General features: G+C 63.5%; 1 protein-coding gene across 1 annotated transcript in view; it reads right to left on the reverse strand.

Annotated features, from left to right (window-relative positions):
* RASAL3 (RAS protein activator like 3) overlaps positions 1-19,828 on the reverse strand; it is a 37,679-nt gene extending 17,851 nt beyond the window's left edge. Inside the window, exons 1-9 of the mRNA XM_065419743.1 lie at positions 19,796-19,828; positions 18,559-18,643; positions 7,524-7,621; positions 6,998-7,086; positions 6,052-6,184; positions 5,571-5,669; positions 4,439-4,984; positions 3,488-3,632; positions 2,303-2,447 (exon numbers count right to left, since the gene is read on the reverse strand). Of these exons, the coding sequence (XP_065275815.1) occupies positions 2,303-2,447; positions 3,488-3,632; positions 4,439-4,984; positions 5,571-5,669; positions 6,052-6,184; positions 6,998-7,086; positions 7,524-7,621; positions 18,559-18,643; positions 19,796-19,813 (1,358 nt within the window). The 5' untranslated portion in view covers positions 19,814-19,828. The remainder of the gene's footprint in view (positions 1-2,302; positions 2,448-3,487; positions 3,633-4,438; positions 4,985-5,570; positions 5,670-6,051; positions 6,185-6,997; positions 7,087-7,523; positions 7,622-18,558; positions 18,644-19,795) is intronic.
* Positions 19,829-20,288: the final 460 nt, after the last annotated feature.

The following is a 20,288-nucleotide window of genomic DNA, read 5'->3' on the forward strand; positions in this document are numbered from 1 at the left end:
GTTAACCTCCCCATGTCCACAGGGGCCAGCACTGCCCCTGGGGTCCCAGAGCCGGGCCTCACCCCAATGTTCTGCTCATGCTCCCATGTCCCTTGTTTCCCCTGAGGTCAGGCCTGGCTTCCCATTACTGTGTTGGCCCAGCTCCCACCCAGATTCGGGGTGATGGGAGCATAGTGGGCGATCCTCCAGACCCCCCCCCTCTAACTCTAGGGCCGTGGCTCCCAGCACAGACTGTCCAGTAGTGGCTCCCTCCCCTCAGGGCTTCCCCGGGAAACACAGGCTCCCTGCAAATGGGCAGCCCTGAGGGATGCCGGCTGGGGTTCCGCTGCCCCTGCAATGGCCTCAGCTGGGGAGAAACAGGCCCCATGGCCACCCACCAGGAGACCCCACAGTGCCCACAGGAGCTGAGGAGGGGGAAATCCTTCCTGTGGCCAGCCCAGCCACTGGGGTCAGGGAAGGAGAGACGTTAGTTCAGCAGGAGTTTTGGGGAACCCCCGGTGGGGGCTTGGGACCCTAACAACCCCTTAGTGTCAACTGGCAAAGGGTTCCCTGGTCTGTAACAGCAACGCCTACCAGGCCTGACAAACTCACTGCACCTAACACATTGCTGTCATAGTATTTATCTGCAGAGAGTGTTGTGTGGAGTGTCAAATGAAAGCTTATTGCACACTGGTCATTGTAAGCACTGTGAGATGTACGTACAGTCGGCACGTAAGAAGTTATGTGTATCTACTACAATATGTTCTAAACTATGGAACTAGGCCGAGCTGACAAACAAGTTTTCTTCCAGACACAGTATATTTCTTCTCCTACCCCTGACGTAGATGATGCACTGTAAAGCCAACACAATGGGGACCCCATTTACGTGTGAAAGTCAACACAAAAAACAGGTTGACAGGGGGCTATGTAACAAACGGGAGTGTGGGAGCACTCCCTGGGACCAGCACCCCAGGAAGGGAACCACACAGGTCAGCCTGGCTTCGGGGGACAAAACAGTGAGTTTGGGGAAAGCTAAAGAGAAGCAAAAGGACATTTGAGCATCCATTTGCTAAGGAAACCCCTTGAAGGGGGTGGGGAGTCATGAAACCCTGGATCTTGGTTGTGGCTGAAAACTAGCAGCTCTGTCCAAGGCTGTATCCGTGGGAGAGAATCTACTCTATTAAACTGGAAAGGCCGCCATGAGTGCGTGTGGGCCTGGGATTGTGGTTCATGGTTTGTTTTATCTGTGTACCCAGTTCTGCCTCCAATATCCTTATGACTCATCCGAGGCTTTGAATCTTTGTAAGTAAACGTATTCTTGTTTTATCATAAACATACCTCAGTGTTATGGTATTAGGCAGTGAGAATCCTCAGCTGAACCACACCAGCTGGTGTGTGCACTGTTCCCTTTGGGGGACAGCGAGCCTAGTAACGCCGGCGAGTGCCCAGTAACAGGGGCTGGATATTACAGGGCTACGCTCTTCAAAGGGAGCTCGGGGATGGAGAGCACCGACTGTTAACCTACAAGCACAGTAGGACTGGCAAAGTCCTGAGAAGAGGGCGTGAGCAGCTGGAAGGCTGGTGGTGCCAGGGAGCTGACTCCCAGCTACCACAAGAAAGACTCCTTCATACTGGAGGCAACAGGGTGGCAAGAAAGCATCACAGGGCTGCTGGGACTTGTCCATGTGGGAGGACACTGAGCCTCTGCTTACCATAGGCGCCAACTTTCTCCGGCGCCGGTGGGTGTCCATGCCCCCCCCACCCGGCCCCGCCCCTGACCCCATCCCGACTCCACCCTTTCCCTGCCCCGCCCCCATTCCAACCCCATCCCCAAAGTCCCTGCCCTAACTCCGCCCCTCCCTGCCCCTATTGGATCCCTTCCCCAAATCCCCGCTCCGGCCCCGCCTCTTCCCCCAGCACGCCGCATTCCCTCTCATTCCCCCTCCCTCCCTGCCCCGCGAATCAGCTGTTTCACGGCGCAAGGGCTGGGAGGGAGGGGGGAGAAAGACGTGGCGGCGCGCGTTTGCAGAGGAGGTGGAGGCGGAGGTAAGCTGGAGCAGGGGGGGCGGGACAGGGAGCTACCGGTGGGTGCTGAGCACCCACCAATTTTTTTCTGTGGGTGCTCCAGCCCCGGAGCACCCATGGAATCGGCGCCTATGCTGCTTACCCCTTTCCTTCCCCCCCCCCGCCAGGCAAGCCCAGCCCTGCATTGCCCCCCAGGCAAGCCTGGCCCTGCTTTCGCCCCTCCCTCCCTGCAAGCCAAGTCCCATCCCTTCTCCCGCAGGTAAGCCCAGCCCCCCGTCCCCCAAGGGTTCTCCCTCACTCGCAGGAGTTGATGATTCTCTGGAAGACCTCCTCACACGCCTGCCGCAGGTTGTTCTGGTTGTCAGACAGGTCATTGGCTGCACACTTGCTGGGGTCAACTTCACAGCTATCCTCCGACTCGTACAACTGGGCAATAGCCTCCCCTGCAACACACATGGAAGAGCCCAGACTGACACGGAGCCTGGGCGGGGTCCAGAGATGAGGTGCCAGGGCTGCGGCCAGACAGGACACAACGGGCATAGTACAATCGAGCTGGCCATTTGGAGACGCCCAAAGAATGTGCCCACTTGTGTGTGAGTATATGAGAGTGTGCATGCACGTGTGTGTACATACATGTACAAGTGGGCTCATGTGTGCATGTGTATATGTACAAGTATGTGTTTGCACAAGTGCATGTGTATGTGTTTGTACAAGTGTGTGTGTGTGCATGTATGTGCATGAGTGGTGTATATGCACATACAAGAGTGCACATGTGTGTATGAGCATGTGTGTATGCACACATGTACAAATGTGCATGTGTGGATGTGTACAAGGGTGTGCATGTATGCACATGTACCTGTGTGGTCATGCACGAGTGTGTACGTGTGTTAACAGCTGCACTCTACTGCTGCCCTATGCTGGGTGAGGTCTGGCTAAGAATGGCATTGGTTGCCCCTGCCCCATCTTGGGCACTGCGTGGCCAGAGCCAGGACTCTCTGATCAGAGCTGAAGGGCCAACGCTCAGCCTGATGCAAATGCATTTGGCCATGGGGGCTGAGGGAGCAGGACGGGGACATTGCTGGCAGAAAGGAGAAAGCAAAGTACTGCAAGGAACAGGCCCTGGAGGCCCATCTTGCTCCAAAGCCAGCATCCTCTCTCTGCACACCCCCCTGCAATGTGTATTGCCCCCCTGGGGCATTAGCCTGCCACTACAAACTCACCAGTGCATTAGCTGGCCCATTACACCCCACCACGTGTTAGCCAACTGACCTATTACACACACAAACACACACACACCCCGTGGGCTAGCCGCCAACCCATTTCCCCCCCAGTCCATTAGCCAAATGACCCATCTCTCTCTCTCTCTCTCTCTCACACACACACACACACACACACACACATGTGCGTTAGCCCATCAGCCCATAGGTCACTCACCACCAACTGTTACCATCCCCCCCCAGTGCGTTTGCTGGCTGGCCCGTACCCAGTGTGTCCAGCAGGTACTGCCCCCCCACCAGCTTCATGTATTCGTCGATGGCCTTGGTCGCCAGTGTGTTCTCGCGGAAGATCAGTGCCTCTCTGTCGTCGAAGCGGTCCAGCTCCGCCACCCCCAGGTCGATGAGAAATGCCTATGGGGCCAGAGAGGGTGGGGTCACTGGGATCCAGACTTTCCACCCCTGGCCCCCATCCCTGGGCCCACCCAGCCCCATCCCTGCAGCACACACCCAACCCAGGGTGCTGCAGCACTGCCAGGCTGGGTTTGGCTGTGGGGTGAGGGAGGGGGTGCTGCTAATGACCATTTGCCCCTCCGGGCCCTGAGGGAAGCAGCCGCGGGCTGCGCAGCTGGGGAAGGACCCTAACTACCCTCTCCCAGGGACCTGTGAACGACTCACTGCCCAGCACATGCCCCATCACAGTGCCACCCCCAGCCCCCTCCCCTCCCCTCCCCCTGCCAGGCAGGACAGCCCTTCCTCTCCGGGCTGAGCCCCCCAGTTATACCCCAGAAGGTGATGCTGGGCAGCCCACCACCCACATCCTGGGGCAGCAGGGGGCCCGACTGGAATACTCGGCAGCGGTCCAGGGCTTCGGCAGCACTTCGGCGGCGGGAGGTCCGCTCCGGGTTTTTCGCAGCACCGAAGGCCCCCCCGCCGCCGAAATGCCGCCGAAGACCCCCGGAGCGGGGCCCCCTTAGGCGCTGGCATGGGGCCCGATTCTGGGGAATCGGGTGAATCGGCTTAAAGCCAGCCCCGCCCCCCAGAGCCCTGCAGAACAGCTCCCTGCCCCCTGCAGCGGGTCGTGCCCTAGCTCCTGCCCCTAGGAGCACAGCAGGGCTCTCTGGCCCACATGGGGGCTGCTGAGCCGGCTCTACCTCAGGCTCTCCTGTACAGTTCAGATGGCCTGGGACTGAGAGCGCCCCCTGGTGGCTCAGCCATACCTTAGCTTTGCCCGTGCTCTGCAGCACATGCACCAGGGCACTGGCAAGCTCTTCTTTGTGGCGCACAGCAATAGCAGGCTCCAGCCCGGCACACAGCTCCCGGTAGTGGAAGGTGATATACTCGGCGAACTCCTTGTAGCTCACGATGGGCAGCACCTGGATCTCCTGGTAGCGCCCACGCAGCCGCAGAGCAGGTGCCCGGCTGGGGGCAGCTCCGCACAGAGGGTACCATTTCTCCAAGGGCTGGCGCGAGGCGGCCAGCTCCCCCAGCGGGATGGTCACGGTGCCCAGGGGGCTGGCCTCCCGCCGCCGCCCCTCTTCCTCCCGCAGCACGCTGATGTGCAGCTCCCGGGCTGCAGGCAGTGTGGCCAGCTCAAAGAGCTCGCCCCAGAAGAGTGCCCCGTCCGCACCCGCTGACTTGGCCGTAGTGCGGGCGTACAGGGCGCCATCCAGGTGCAGCTGGCAGAAGTAGCGCTTCTTGGGGGGCAGGTCTCGGGCCTCGTACACCCAGAGACTAAGGGTGTTCTCCACACGCTCGCAGTTGTCCTGGGGGAACGGCACAGCATGAGGGGTGTGGACACGCCTCGGCAATGCAAGCGAAGGGAGAGCTCCCCTGCTCACATGGAGGGGGAGCAGCTCGTGGGGAGGGAGAAAGCCGGGGTGCTGTGGGGCAGGGCAAGGGTGGGGGGGGCTCTGAGGGGCCAGGTGATGTGAAGGGCAACTGGCAGAGGGTGAATTCCTTGTGCCCGGTGTACATGGGAGTGGCTGCACTCCCCCGCCCCAGCTGGTGAGTCGGGGGGGACACAGCCGTTCCCCAGCTGACGTATCGGGGTGGGGGGGAACACAGCTACTTCCCAGCTCGCATGTTGGGGGGTGTAGATGGTATTTCAAGGACTGGGGGACATAGCCGTTCCCCACCTGGCATTTCGGGAGGGCGCAGCTGCTCCCTAGCTGACATTGCAGGGAGGATAGCCACTCCCCAGCTGGCATTGCGGGGGGGACAGCCATTCCCCAGCTGGCATTTCGGGGGGACATAGCTGTTCCCCAGCTAGTGTTTGGGGGGGCGCAGCCGCTCCCCAGCTGACATGGGGGGGATAACTGCTCCGCAGCTGGCGTTTTGGGGCCATCTCACCTTGTTGGGCTGCACGGTTCTGCGTAAGTTCTCAATCCACCGGTCCCGCTCAGCCACCGACGTGCAGCCGAAACAGCGGCTCCCCTCAGCATTGATTATCTGCGGGGGGAGGGGGAGGTAGTCAGTGGGGGGAGCACAGCTGCAGTAAAGCCGAGGGGACCTGGTGCGGGGTCATGCTGGGTCAGTGGCCAGCATTGCCATGGGGGGGGGGGGGAGGAGGGGATGAGAATCTGCTCGGGCTTGTCCTGTGCTTCCAGGACAGGGCTGGTGCTCATGGGTTGGGGCTGGTGCCTTGGAGCTAGGGCCTGTCCTGCTCCATGGGTGACCCCCATTCAATCCTTGCCCTTGGTGCCCCAGGGCAACAATGCGCTCTGGCCCTGGAGGGGCTGGTCCCTAGGGCGCGCTGCCCTGGGAGGCGCCCTGGGAGCACGGGGGAGGCAGGGAGACCCACCCCGCGTCCCTGGCCCAGCAGCACCATTACCTGGAAGCAGAACTTCTCGCCCAGGATGCTGCTGTGCAACGGGCGGATCACTACGTCCTCGCCACTCAGCTCCAGCTCAGCTGCACTCGGTGCCGGCAGCAGGGACTCACGGGAGCCGTGCCGGCTCGGCAGCCTGGGGGGAGAATGAGCCGGTCACGGCCCACCCAGCCCGCCTGCCGGTCCCAACCCAGTCTCTGCCCACAGCAAGGGGGCCGAGTCCAGAGCCTCTCCTGGAGCAGTGATCAGCATTTGCCCACCCCCGCCCCCTCCCCGCTGGAGAGACCAGCTTCCTGGTGCACAGAGCACTGGGGCGGGTTCTGGTGCCGTGGATAAATGCTGCACAGGATCCTTTGGCACCACTGGACCCAGCTCCTCACTGTGGGGAGTTATTCCACCCATCTGCCCAGGCCCCAGCCTCTGGGGGGGCACACACTTGCAGCAGGGCCCCTGGGGGACACAGGGATGGCCTGCTCTAGGCCTAGGAAGGGAGGAGGCTGCAGGGTGGGGGCACTTCCCAGGGGCATCCACACTTTCAGTCCTGTCTGGGGGGCAGGGCCGGTGCAACCCATTAGGCGACCTAGGCAGTCGCCTATGGCACTACAATTTGGGGGGCAGCGACCGCAGCAGTATTTCGGCGGCGGGACCTTCCGCCGCCTAGGGCGGCAGAAAAGCTGGCGACGCTCCTGCTGGGGGGGGAACCCCCAGCACCCTGCTCACTGGGGGCTGCTGTTCTACTGAACCCTATACAGGTTGTTACACCGCCCGCACAACTAGGGCATCTGATCACCCCCACTGGTCCCCTTGTAGGGGTGCCCACGGGCTTTGCTCAGAGGAGGTACGCTCCCCAAACTCCCCAGATCCTAGGGCCCTCCCCACAGCCTTGGCCGAGCAGGGGAAGATGGGGCTGAGTCTTCTTGCTCTCATGCCAGGGGCAGCGGTGGTGTACCTGTCGCCGTCCGTAAGGGGCGCTGTTGGGGAGTCGGGCTTGGATGCAGTCCGGCCCTTCCGTTCTCTTAGCCTCTTCCATATCAGCCCCTAGGATGAGGAATAGCCAACAGTAACAAGGCTCTCGTGCCACTCAGCCAGCGCTGAAACATAGCCACCTCGGGGGGCGGGGGGGGGGGCGGGGAGAAGAGCTACCCCGATAGCTAGGGAAGGGGACCAGACAAGGGCTGTGAGCCCAGGACAATGCTGGGGGGCCAGAGAGGCAGGAAGGAGTCAACCAGACCAGTTGGGCACCTGGTAGTCTGCATGGCCGCTGGGCTCAAGGTGCAGGTCTCTGTGTGCTCCTACATAGCCCTATGGGCATGTGTGAGCGTCCTTGAGTGTCCCCAGGGAGATGTGGGATCTGTGTCCCTCTCCGGAGTTATGTCCCTGGGGTGTGACACCGGGGGCCTGTCCCCTCTCCCATTCCCAGCTCCCCGGGTCAGGGCAAAATTCTAGTCCTAGCTCAGCAGCTGGGATTTTCTTACCTTCACGTTACTGAACTGGGAGCCGGTTGACACGTCGTTCTCAGTGCCTCTTCCCGGGGCCCGGGGGCTGGGCGAGCTCTTCCCCTCGGAGGAGAGATCTACAAGAATCAGCCACACTCAGCAAGAGATCCCAGCCCTCCGGGGGGTCAGCTCGGGGAGGGGACTGGAGAAGGGCTGTGAGCCCAGTGTGGCGTTGCAGTCTATATGGTTTTATAAAAATATGCTAATGAGTGAATATAATGTAACTGGAATATGCTTCATGCAAAAGGTCTCTTGTAAGGTATCATTACAAAGCTTATAACCTACTGAGTGTGATCATCCTATTTGTATAAATGTATCACTCTTCTATCTGAAACTAGAAATATAAAATATAACTCTGAGGGCCTATTGTAATTATGCAAAGTGTGGGCCATTAATGGTGGTTTGGAATCTTGATGACTCCCATTAACCAGGACAATTGTCTTCAGCTGGCTAAAGAGAGAGCCTCTCCACCCCCCAGGATACCTGAGAGAAGACTGGAACAAAGGGAAGTGACTGCAAGGGGTGTGAGTGATTGCTGGACCCAGGCTAAAAGGAGATTAGTCTGTAAAAGGGAGCATTCTGGAACTGGTGAGGATCTTATCTGTATTCAGTTTGATTAGACATGGATTTGCGCGTTTTATTTTATTTTGCTTGGTGACTTACTTTGTTCTGTCTGTTACTACTTGGAACCACTTAAATCCTACTTTCTATATTTAATAAAATCACTTTTTACTTATTAATTAACCCAGAGTATGTATTAATACCTGGGGAAGCAAACAACTGTGCATCTCTCTCTATCAGTGTTATAGAGGGCGAACAATTTATGAGTTTACCCTGTATAAGCTTTATACAGGATAAAACGGATTTATTTGGGTTTAGACCCCATTGGGAGTTGGGCATCTGAGTGTTAAAGACAGGAACACTTCTGTTAGCTGCTTTCAGGTAAACCTGAATCTTTTGGGGCAAGTAATTCAGACCCTGGGTCTTTGTTGGAGCAGACGGGAGTGTGTGGCTCAGCAGGACAGGGTGCTGGGGTCCCGAGCTGGCAGGGAAGGCAGGAGTAGAGGTAGTCTTGGCACATCGGGTGGCAGCTCCCAAGGGGGTTTCTGTGATCCAACCCGTCACACCCAGGACACTGCTGGGGAGTCAGAGAGGCAGAAGGGAGTCAACCGAACCAGCTGGGTACCTGGGAGAGGGGCCCTGGGAGCCTGAATGGCCACTGGGCTTGGGAATGTCACTGTGCACGACTCCCCCCAGCTCTTCCGGTGCCCCTCTGTCCTGGTCCGCAGTCCCCTGGTATCCCAGCTGTGGGCTCTCCCCACAGCTCAGCCAGTGCCCCTCAATCCCAACCCACAGCCCCTGCCATCCCAGCTGAGGGCTTCCCCTGCAGCTCTGCTAATGCCCCTTGGGCCCAACGCATAGCCCCCTGCTATGCCAGCCCTGCCCCCTCCTCCCCCACCCTCCCCACAGCTCTTCTTGTGCCCCTCAGTCCTGAGCTCTCAATTGTCATGCTGGATCAGAGAGGATGGAATTCTCCCACCACTGACCCTGGCCAGCACCAGATGTTCCCAAGGAAGGTACAGAGCTCCCCTTCGTGGCCAACTCTGGAATAACCGGCCTGTAGGGGGCATTTGTCCCAATGCCAGCCCTTACGGGGCAACTCAGGGGACCAAGGCAGGAGGGTTTGATCTCTTCTGCCTTTCTCAGTGACTGTTCTGGCTCTGAGCTTCCCCTGGCCCCTGCTCCGCTCAGCACCCTCCCCAGCAGCCTCCACATCCATCACCCTGGCCCGCACCGCTCCCCTCTCATGCAGAATTGATTCCCAGGATCCCTGGAGCTGCCCGTGCGATGCTGGGACTAAGAAGACTAATGCCAGTGTATAGACAGAGCAGTCGAGGAACAGCAGGCCAGGAACCGGACCCAGTCTCCAGTGATGGGCTCCCCAGTGCCAGATCCAGCAGTAAGACTCCCTGCTGCTCCTCGATAGCTCTGTCTATACCAGGGATGGGCAAACTTTTTGGCCTGAGGGCCACACCAGGGAATAGAAATTGTATGGCGGGCCATGAATGCTCACAAAATTGTGGTTGGGGTGCAGGAGGGGGTGAAAACTCTGGTTGGGGGTGCAGGCTCTGGGGTGGAGCTGGGGATGAGGAGTTTGGGGTGTAGGAGGGTGCTCCGGGCTGGGATCAAGGGGTTTGGAGAGTGGGAGGAGGATGAGGGCTGGGGCAGGGGATTGGGGCATGGGGAGAGGCTCAGGGGTGCAGGCTCCGAGCGGCGCTTACCTCAAGCAGCTCCTGGAAGCAGTGGCATGTCCCTTCTCTGGCTCCTACACATGGAGCGGCCCCCGACTCTGCTAGCACCGGAGCAGGACCATGCGGCTGCTTCCGGGAGCCGCCTGGTACGGCCCCCGACCCTGCGCCCTGGAGCGGGGCCATGCCACAGTTTCTGGGAGCCGAGTGGTGTGGCCCCCGACCTGACACCCCGTCTGGAGCGCCGGAGCGGGGCAAGTCCCATACTCTGCTCCCCAGCAGAAGCTTGGGGGCCGGCTTAAAATGGCTCGCGGCCTGGATCCGGCCCGCGGGCCATAGTTTGTCCACCCCTGGTCTATACCCTGCCATTAGCCCTCTCAGTCCCAGTATCGCACGGGCAGCTCCTGGGCACTCGTGACCCCCTAAGTCCCTTCCAGTTGCTGCTCTCCAGGATGCAGCCCACCCCACCCCAGCAATGGGACCTGTATCCCCCTAGGGGACGTGCAGTTCCTGCCCTGGGGACATGGTGAGGCCCTTGCTATGCAGGGGAGAGCAGGGGATTCCTTGTTTGTTTCTTTGCTGGGGGGAGTCTCCCAGGCGAGGGGAGTCTGGAGGATCCTGAGGGGCAGATTGTGGGGCTGCCATTTAGGCGTAGGGCAGGTGTCTCAAACTCAAACAACCACGAGGGCCACATGAGGACTAGTACATTGGCCCGAGGGCCGCATTACTGACACCTCCCCCCCGCCACCCTTGGCCCCGCCCCCACTCCACCCCTTCCATGAGGCCCCTTCCCTGCTCCTATTCCAACCCATTCCCTGAAATCCCCACCCCAACTCTGCCCCCTCCCTGGCCCCATGGGGTGCAGGAGAGGTGTGGGATGTGGTGGGGGCTCAGGGCAGAGAGTTGGGGTGTGGGGTGCAGGAGGGGTGAGGGGTGCAGCAGGGCGTCAGGGTGCAGGGTGCGGCAGGGGGCTCAGGGCAGGGGGTTGGAGTGTAGGAGGGGTGTGGGGTGCAGCAGGGGGCTTAGGGCAGGGGGTTGGGCTGCAGGAGGGGTGTGGGGTACGGCAGGGGGTTGGGGTGCAGGAGGCGTGTGGGGTGCGGCAGGGGGCTCAGGGCAGGGGGTTGGGGTGCAGGAGGGGTGCGGGGTGTGGCAGGGGGCTCAGGGCAGGGGGTTCGGCTGCAGGAGAGGTTCAGGGGGCGGGCTCTGGCCCGGCGCCGCCCCAGGAAGTGGCCGGAACCTGAGGGAAGGGGGGCACAGGGGTCTGTGTGTTGCTGTTGCTTCAGGCACCGCCCCCAGCAGCTCCCATTGGCCGGGAACAGGGAACCAAGGCCAATGGGAGCTGCTGGAGGTGCTGCCTGAAGCAAGAGCAACACACAGACCCCTGTGCCCCCCATTTCCCACGTTCCGGCTGCTTCCCGGTGCGTGTAAGGCTGGAGCTGCTCTAGGTAAACGCTGGGGGACGGTGGGGGTGGGGGCTGCGAGGAGCTCGCGGGCCACAGAAAATAACCCCGCGGGCCGCGTGTTTGAGACCCCTGGCATAGGGTGACCAGATGTCCCGATTTTTGGGTCTTTTTCTTACAGGCTCCTATTACCCCCCATCCCCATCCCAATTTTTCACATTTGCTGTCTGGTCACCCTAGGCATGTCTGATCCAGGGCTGGAGCCTCCCAGGGCGGGCAGAGATGGGGTTACCGCTCCCCCTGGAGGGGATCAAGCCCCCACCAGTCCCAGTTCCTGCCCCCCCCCCATCAGTCGAGCTGCTCTGGGAGGAAGTGGGAGGTGCAGAGCCAGCCGCAGGGACAGGAAGAGGCTCAGCACAGAGCACCAGCCACTGAGTGCTCAGAAAGCGTCACCTGGGGCTCAGCCACCCTTTGAAGATGGCCCCATCCCAGATCTGGATGTCCTTGGGGGGAGCAGAGGGAGAGCAGGCACTGGGGGCAGGGCTGAGGAGGGGATCGGACCCCTGGAATGGGGAGGGTGTGATGGGGGAAGAGGAACCCAGGGAGGGGGGAAGGCAGAGTGTGGGGAAGTTAACCACCGGGGAGAGCTGGGCAAGGCAACGAGTGGGGAAGCTGACCCCCAGGGGTGGGGGGTTGGGCAGGGCAGGGTGGGGGTTGTTATAAAGGGCAGGGTGTGCGGGAGCTGACCCCCTGGGGCAGGGCTGGGCTGGGCAGGGCAGGGGGTGGGGGAGCTGACCCCCTGGGGCGGGGCTTGGCAGGACAAGGAGTAGGGGAGCTGACCCCCAGGGGTGGGTTGGGCAGGACAGGGGGCGGGGGAGCTGACCCTCTGGGGGGGTTGGGCAGGACAAGGGGCGGGGGAGCTGACCCCCTGGGGGGGTTGGGCAGGACAAGGGGTGGGGGAGCTGACCCCACTGGGGGCTGGGCAGGACAGGGTGTGGGGGAGCTGGCACCCAATAGGCAAGACAGGACGGTGGGGGGAGCAGATGGTACTCAGCCCCTTCTCAGAGCAAGGGATGAGGGTTCTTAAAGGGTCAGCACCAAATTTAAAAGTCATCTGAGTTACCAGCACTTGGTAGGACCCTGGGGACAATCATGTGTCCCATTCTGTCATGCAGCCCCTTTGGACAGCAGTGCCATCTACTGGTGGGTGGTGGTGTCACTGCCCAGCTCTCAGGTATTAGCACTGTGCTGCAATACCTGGGCTGGGTGTGCTCCAGGGAAGGGGGTTCACACAGGCACTAACTCAGAGGTGGGCAAACTACAGCCCGCGGGCCACATCTGGCCGCGGGACTGTCCTGCCCGGCCTTTGAGCTCCAGGCCAGGGAGGCTAGCCCCCGGCCCGTTCCTTGCTGTCCCCCTTCCCCGCAGCCTCAGCTCGCCGTGCCGCCAGCGCTTTGGGCGGCGGGGCTGCGAGCTCCTGCCAGCCTGCGCAGCTGTGAGAGCCGCTGGCCTGCCCCGGTGCTCTAGACTGCACGACGGTGTGGCTGGCTCTGACCGGGCGGCCCGGCTGACAGTCCTGCTGCTGTGAGTGGCCTGGTAAGGGGGTGGGGAGCGGGGGGGTTGGATAAGGGGCAGGGGATCCTGGGGGGCAGTCAGAAGACAGGGAGCAGGTTGGATCGGTGTGGGAGTCCCGGGGGGGGGGCTGTCAGGGGGCGGGGTTGTGGATAGGGGTTGGGGCAGTCAGGGGACAGGGAGCAGGGGGGGTTAGATGGGGGTGGGCTACCGGGGGGGCGGTTAGGGGCGGGGGATCCCGGGAGGGGGCGGTCAGGGGACAAGGAGCAGGGGGGGTTGGATGGCTCGGGGGGTTCTGAGGGGGCGGGAAGTGGGAAGGGGCGGACAGGGGGCGGGGACCAGGCTGTTTGGGGAGGCACAGCCTTCCCTACTCAGCCCTCCATACAGTTTCGGAACCCCGATGTGGCCCTCAGGCCAAAAAGTTTGCCCACCCCTGCATTAACTGCTGGATTTGGGGTTTGTTCCCAGAGCACAGTAGGGGTGAGATGAGACCCAGCCACATCTGGCAGGTGCCCAAAGCTTGGTGCCATCACAGACAGTGGGGAAACAGGGAGGGTCAAGTGACTTTCCGAGGATCCCCCAGAAAGTCTGGCCAAGCCAGGGATAAAACCCAGCTGGCCGAGGGCTTCTCGCCGCCCCCTAGCCCACTCTGCCCCCTGGCCGGACCCCTATGCACCTCCGGCTCCAGGCAGTCTCTGCTTCCCACCACCTGTGGGGCCCCACCTGTCTCCCCGGAGCTGAGCCGCCTGGGACTAGTGCGGAAGCCCAGCCAGTCTCAGCCAGGTGCGGGCGGGGGGAACAGTGTGGGGGGCTTGACTGGGCCCCTCCAGGCAAGTGCGTGTTGAGGGAGCCTGGTGACTGCAGCCGGGAGGCAGGGCATGCGGGAGTGGGTCTCTGGGATGTGGGGGGGATGGGCTGTGAGGGGACAGGGAAAATGTGTGTTGGGGCACTGGGGAGTGGGGGTTCTGTGGGGAGTGCTGGGCAGTTGTGGTGGGGCTGTGGGCAGGGGGGCGCTGTGCATTTGTGGGGTGAGGGGGCGCTGGGCATAGTGGGTCCAGAGGGATTCTGGCCATAGGGAGTCGGGGGGCGGGGAGAGCTGTGTGGCACGGCATGGGCCCGCCCCGAGGGGCAGGGGCACGCTGGCAGCACACAGCCGAGTGGGCCACTGTGCATCTGGCAACTGCCAGTTTGTAAATAGTGGCCTCGCAATGGGCTGGGCGGAGCGGTGCCACCCCTGCCATGCCAGGCCCCATTGCCCCTGGCTGGCCCCTCGCTCTGGGGACTGACCTCCCCGTGCCAGGCCCCACTGCCTCTGGCTGGCCCCTCGCTCTGGGGACTGACCTCCCCGTGCCAGGCCCCATTGCCCCGGGCTGGCCCCTCGCTCTGGGGACTGACCTCCCCGTGCCAGGCCCCATTGCCTCTGGCTGGCCCCTCGCTCTGGGGACTGACCTCCCCGTGCCAGGCCCCATTGCCTCTGGCTGGCCCCTCGCTCTGGGGACTGACCTCCCCGTGCCAGGCCCCACTGCCTCTGGCTGGCCCCTCGCTCTGGGGACTGACCTCCCCGTGCCAGGCCCCACTGCCCCTGGCTGGCCCCTCGCTCTGGGGACTGACCTCCCCGTGCCAGGCCCCATTGCCTCTGGCTGGCCCCTCGCTCTGGGGACTGACCTCCCCGTGCCAGGCCCCATTGCCCCGGGCTGGCCCCTCGCTCTGGCCCCTCGCTCTGGGGATTGACCTCCCCGTGCCAGGCCCCACTGCCCCTGGCTGGCCCCTTGCTCTGGGGACTGACCTCCCCGTGCCAGGCCCCACTGCCTCTGGCTGGCCCCTCGCTCTGGGGACTGACCTCCCCGTGCCAGGCCCCATTGCCCCTGGCTGGCCCCTTGCTCTGGGGACTGACCTCCCCGTGCCAGGCCCCACTGCCTCTGGCTGGCCCCTCGCTCTGGGGACTGACCTCCCCGTGCCAGGCCCCACTGCCCCTGGCTGGCCCCTTGCTCTGGGGACTGACCTCCCCGTGCCAGGCCCCACTGCCCCTGGCTGGCCCCTCGCTCTGGGGACTGACCTCCCCGTGCCAGGCCCCATTGCCTCTGGCTGGCCCCTTGCTCTGGGGACTGACCGCCCCGTGCCAGGCCCCACTGCCCCGGGCTGGCCCCTTGCTCTGGGGACTGACCTCCCCGTGCCAGGCCCCATTGCCTCTGGCTGGCCCCTCGCTCTGGGGACTGACCTCCCCGTGCCAGGCCCCATTGCCCCTGGCTGGCCCCTCGCTCTGGGGACTGACCTCCCCGTGCCAGGCCCCATTGCCCCTGGCTGGCCCCTTGCTCTGGGGACTGACCTCCCCGTGCCAGGCCCCATTGCCCCTGGCTGGCCCCTCGCTCTGGGGACTGACCTCCCCGTGCCAGGCCCCACTGCCTCTGGCTGGCCCCTGGCTCTGGGGACTGACTTCCCCGTGCCAGGCCCCACTGCCCCTGGCTGGCCCCTTGCTCTGGGGACTGACCTCCCCGTGCCAGGCCCCATTGCCCCGGGCTGGCCCCTTGCTCTGGGGACTGACCTCCCCGTGCCAGGCCCCACTGCCTCTGGCTGGCCCCTCGCTCTGGGGACTGACTTCCCCGTGCCAGGCCCCACTGCCCCTGGCTGGCCCCTTGCTCTGGGGACTGACCTCCCTGTGCCAGGCCCCATTGCCCCGGGCTGGCCCCTCGCTCTGGGGACTGACCTCCCCGTGCCAGGCCCCACTGCCCCTGGCTGGCCCCTTGCTCTGGGGACTGACCTCCCCGTGCCAGGCCCCACTGCCCCTGGCTGGCCCCTCGCTCTGGGGACTGACCTCCCCGTGCCATGCCCCACTGCCTCTGGCTGGCCCCTCGCTCTGGGGACTGACCTCCCCGTGCCAGGCCCCATTGCCCCTGGCTGGCCCCTTGCTCTGGGGACTGACCTCCCCGTGCCAGGCCCCATTGCCTCTGGCTGGCCCCTTGCTCTGGGGACTGACCTCCCCGTGCCAGGCCCCATTGCCCCGGGCTGGCCCCTCGCTCTGGGGACTGACCTCCCCGTGCCAGGCCCCACTGCCCCTGGCTGGCCCCTTGCTCTGGGGACTGACCTCCCCGTGCCATGCCCCACTGCCCCTGGCTGGCCCCTCGCTCTGGGGACTGACCTCCCCGTGCCATGCCCCACTGCCCCTGGCTGGCCCCTCGCTCTGGGGACTGACCTCCCCGTGCCATGCCCCACTGCCTCTGGCTGGCCCCTCGCTCTGGGGACTGACCTCCCCGTGCCATGCCCCACTGCCTCTGGCTGGCCCCTTGCTCTGGGGACTGACCTCCCCGTGCCAGGCCCCACTGCCCCGGGCTGGCCCCTCGCTCTGGGGACTGACCTCCCCGTGCCATGCCCCACTGCCTCTGGCTGGCCCCTTGCTCTGGGGACTGACCTCCCTGTGCCAGGCCCCATTGCCCCGGGCTGGCCCCTCGCTCTGGGGACTGACCTCCCTGTGCCAGGCCCCATTGCCCCTGGCTGGCCCCTCGCTCTGGGGACTGACCTCCCCGTGCCAGGCCCCATTGCCTCTGGCTGGCCCCTCGCTCTGGGGACTGACCTCCCCGTGCCAGGCCCCATTGCCCCGGGCTGGCCCCTTGCTCTGGGGACTGACCTCCCCGTGCCATGCCCCACTGCCTCTGGCTGGCCCCTCGCTCTGGGGACTGACCTCCCCGTGCCATGCCCCAGTGCCTCTGGCTGGCCCCTGGCTCCGGGGACTGACCTCCCCGTGCCAGGCCCCACTGCCCCTGGCTGGCCCCTTGCTCTGGGGACTGACCTCCCCGTGCCAGGCCCCACTGCCTCTGGCTGGCCCCTTGCTCTGGGGACTGACCTCCCCGTGCCAGGCCCCATTGCCCCTGGCTGGCCCCTTGCTCTGGGGACTTACCTCCCCGTGCCAGGCCCCACTGCCTCCAGGGGGGCCCAAAAATATGTTTGGCGCCGGCAGGGCCATCCCCTAGCCATTTGGGTGCCTTACGCAGCCCCCCCTGCAGGGGGGCTGTGTGGGCCCCAGGCCTCCCCCCCAGGTCTGGGAGGCAGGAGGTGTGGGGGGCCACTTTGGGGGGCTCCACAGGCCCAGAGTGTCCCAAGGGATTAGTGGGGGGCCAGGAGCAGCCTGCTCCTCTTCCCTTGCCCCAGCTCCAGCCGTGTCACTCGGGGGAGAAGGCTTGGGGGAAGGGATCCCTCCCCCCCCCCCTCACCGGCAGCAGCGGGAAGCGGAGCAACCCGGCCCCAGCCCGCTCTACTCTGCCAGCTCCCAGCCGCAGCACTCCGCTTCCCACCGCCGGTGAGAGCCGGGGGCAGTCGTTTCCCTAACCCGAGCGACATGGCTGGGGCTGGGGCAAGGGAAGCGGAGCGGACTGGAGCCGCATCTCTCCGCTTCCCGCCGCCGGTGAGTGCGGGGCGCATCCTTTCCCCGCACTCATCGGCGGCGGGAAGCAGAGCGCTGCGGCTGGGAGCTGGTGGAGTAGAGCGGGCTGGGGCCGGGTTGCTCCACTTCCCGCTGCTGCCGGTGAGTGCGGGGTCGCTGGGGGAAGTGGAGTGGGCCGGGGGCGGAGCAGGGGGGAAGGGTAAGAGGCAGGGCAGAGGGAGTTGTTCGGGGCCCCACACCCCCCTAGGGATGGCCCTTCCCCTTGCGGGGGGGGCGGCCGAGGGATAGGACTAGTCGCCAGGATTGGTGCTGCCATGTATGCTGCACGCAGTTGCCTAGGGCACCATGAAATTTGGGGCAATTTGGTGCCCTACGCAGCTGCGTATGCCTAAGGATGGCCCTGGGCACCGCCCGGGCCCACAAAAGATTAATCCTGGCCTGCCTGACTCCTAGACTATGCCGCCTTCTGGGCACAATGCAATCATCACAGCTGCAAAACCAATACAACCAGTCTCTGCTCCCATTAGTAATAAAAAAAACCCCACATGCCCCCAGTCCCCCACCTGCCAAGTGCCCTGGCACTGCATCCTGCCTGTGGATATAGTGGAGCTGTCCCTGCCCCTGTAATGCAGCTACCTTTGGGGTAGAGCCCACCAGCTGCCAAACAGCATCTTTTGCCCCCATGATGTCTCTCCAACAGGCTGCTCTGAGCTCAGCGGAGGGACAAAGGACCAATTCCCAAACTGAACCACTGGAGTGGATCCCCTCCCTGCCCCTGCACCCCCCCGCCCAGCTGGCGTGTTCCCCTTCAGGCCAAACTCAGCCCCAGCAGGAGCAGCTGTGGCTGGCAGGGGGAGGCTCCTAGTGGCCCTGCTCCCAGTGCCGAGGGGCAGGTGCCCGGAGGTGCTGGGGTGCCCATAGAGGGCAAGCTGGGCGGGGCTGCCCTGACTCACCTCTCCGTGTGGCACAGAGCAGCCAGCACCACGACCCCATCGCTCCAGCTGATCCCTGGGCTGGGGCGTCTCCCCCATCAGCGTCCAGGCAGCTGGGAGCCCTGGGGGGTGGGGAGGGGGAAGGAAACAGCCTGGCCCTATCTCTCAGGATCAGCACACGCAGCACAGAGGAAGCCATGACACATCCGAGACATCTCTGCTCAGAGCGCTTCCTCCCCAGAGCTGCATCTGCACAGCCCACTGCAGCATGGCTCACACACAGCACCAGGCAAGGGGCTACGGGTGGCATGTGTGTGTGCATGTATGTGAGAGTGCACGTGTAAGAATACACGTGTGAGTATGTGATTCTACCTGTGTGTGAGTATGAGTATGCATATAGGAGTGTGTGCCTATGAATGCATGCATGCACTCGTGTGTGTGTACATGTGTGTCAGTGTGCATGGCACTGTGTCAGGGCTCACTCACCGGTGTCCCTCCTGCTGCCCAGGGACGGATGAGCGTTGGTCTCCGAAATGGAGCTGCCAGTTCTGTTCCGGCTCTTGTACAAAACCTGGGAGTAAGGAGCAGAGCCTAGAACATCAGCAACTGACTGACCCCGGTGTCCATTCCTCCACTGGGCCTCCCTCCCTGTCGCCCCCATCCCTCTGCCGGCCCCTCTCCTTATCTGCCAACCCCATGGCCTCCATCCCTCCACTGGACCTCCGTCCCTCCCCATGACCCCCATCCCCTCTGCTGGGCCTCCCTCCCTACCGGTCCCATCCCCTGCACCTGGCCTCCCTCCCCACAGCCTCCATGCCCTCCACAGGGCTCCCTCCCATCCTGGCAATCCCATCCCCTCTGCCTGGCCTCCCTCCCCGCAATCTCCATCCCTCCACCCAGTCTCCATCCCTCCCTGCCACCCCCATCCCCTCCGCCCAGCCTCCCTCCCTGCTGCCTGCCCCGTCTCTCTATTCCCCATGCCCCACTCACCCCTCCATTGCTCACCCTTCCATTCCCCACACCTATCCCTGCCCAAGCCCAGACGGTCTGCAAGGCTGGGCCCTCTCCCAGTGGTGCCTCTCCAGCAGAGCAGAGTCTCCCCCCACCAGCCCTCCTGGGCAGTGGCTGCTGTGGGGCAGCTTCAGGCATTGGGTCCTCCCTGACCCCTGATGCCAATTCCACCCCGACAATACACAGGCCCGAGAACCTACCCCCGCCTCCAGCAGGGGGTTCAGGAACCAGCTCAGCCCAAGGGCAGCAGGTTCAGCCCCCAAGGGAGCCCTTGGCAGACTCTAAATCTGCTGGGTAGGGACCCCTGGGGCTGGAGCAGGCGGGTGAGGAGCCCTCCACAGATCCAGAGTCCAGTTGGGAGCACAGTGACCAATGGGGTGCAATGCTGGGAGCGACATCCCTGCCCCTACCACAGGCCCCTCACCTCCTCATCCCCTCAACCCCTCCACCCCACTTCCCAGGCCCCTCACATCCTCTTCCCCATCCCCCCCTCTGCCCCACCTCCCAGGCCCCGCACCTCCTCATCCCCTTCTCCTGGCCAGGCCCCTCACCTCCTTGTCCCCATCCCCACCACCCCCAAGCCCGTCACCTCCTTTCCCCATCCCCCCAACCCCCAGGCCCTTCATCTCATCATTCGCAACCTCTCGTCCCACCCCTCAAGCCCCACACCTCCTTTCCCCATCCCCCGCTTTATTCCCCCCAGACCCCTCACCTCCTCGTCCCTGGCCATCAGCACCAGCTGTCCATCCACCAGGGAGAAGTTCGAGACATCCCAGACAGGGACCTCGGGGGACGGGGCCAGCGGAATCCGCTGCACGGGGCGCACGCCATCTGGGGGGAGAGAGGCAGCTCGTCAGGAGGGTGACACCTGGCCTCAGGGATCAGATCCCCCCACATCTCCCGACTCCTCTCCACACCTGCCTCTGTCCATCTCTCCCCGCTCCTATCCATCCTTTCCCTCCCCGCCTCTCTTTACTCTTCCCCCTCCCTTCTCCTGTTTGGGTTTTTATACCATGCCCATCACTGTGGGATCTAGGCAGTGCTGCAGTCAGGCTCTGGGCCTGGATCCCCGCTATGCTGCACTATGTGTGAGCGGCTGCCCGGATGTAAGAGGCTGGCCTGGCTGTGGGCCCATGGACCCCATCACACCATGCCACACTCTGGGTCTGCCCCTCTGCCCCCTGGTGAGTTGTGGGTCTGTGTCC

Source organism: Emys orbicularis, chromosome 19 (genome assembly GCF_028017835.1).
Source record: "Emys orbicularis isolate rEmyOrb1 chromosome 19, rEmyOrb1.hap1, whole genome shotgun sequence".
NCBI lineage: Eukaryota > Metazoa > Chordata > Testudines > Emydidae > Emys > Emys orbicularis.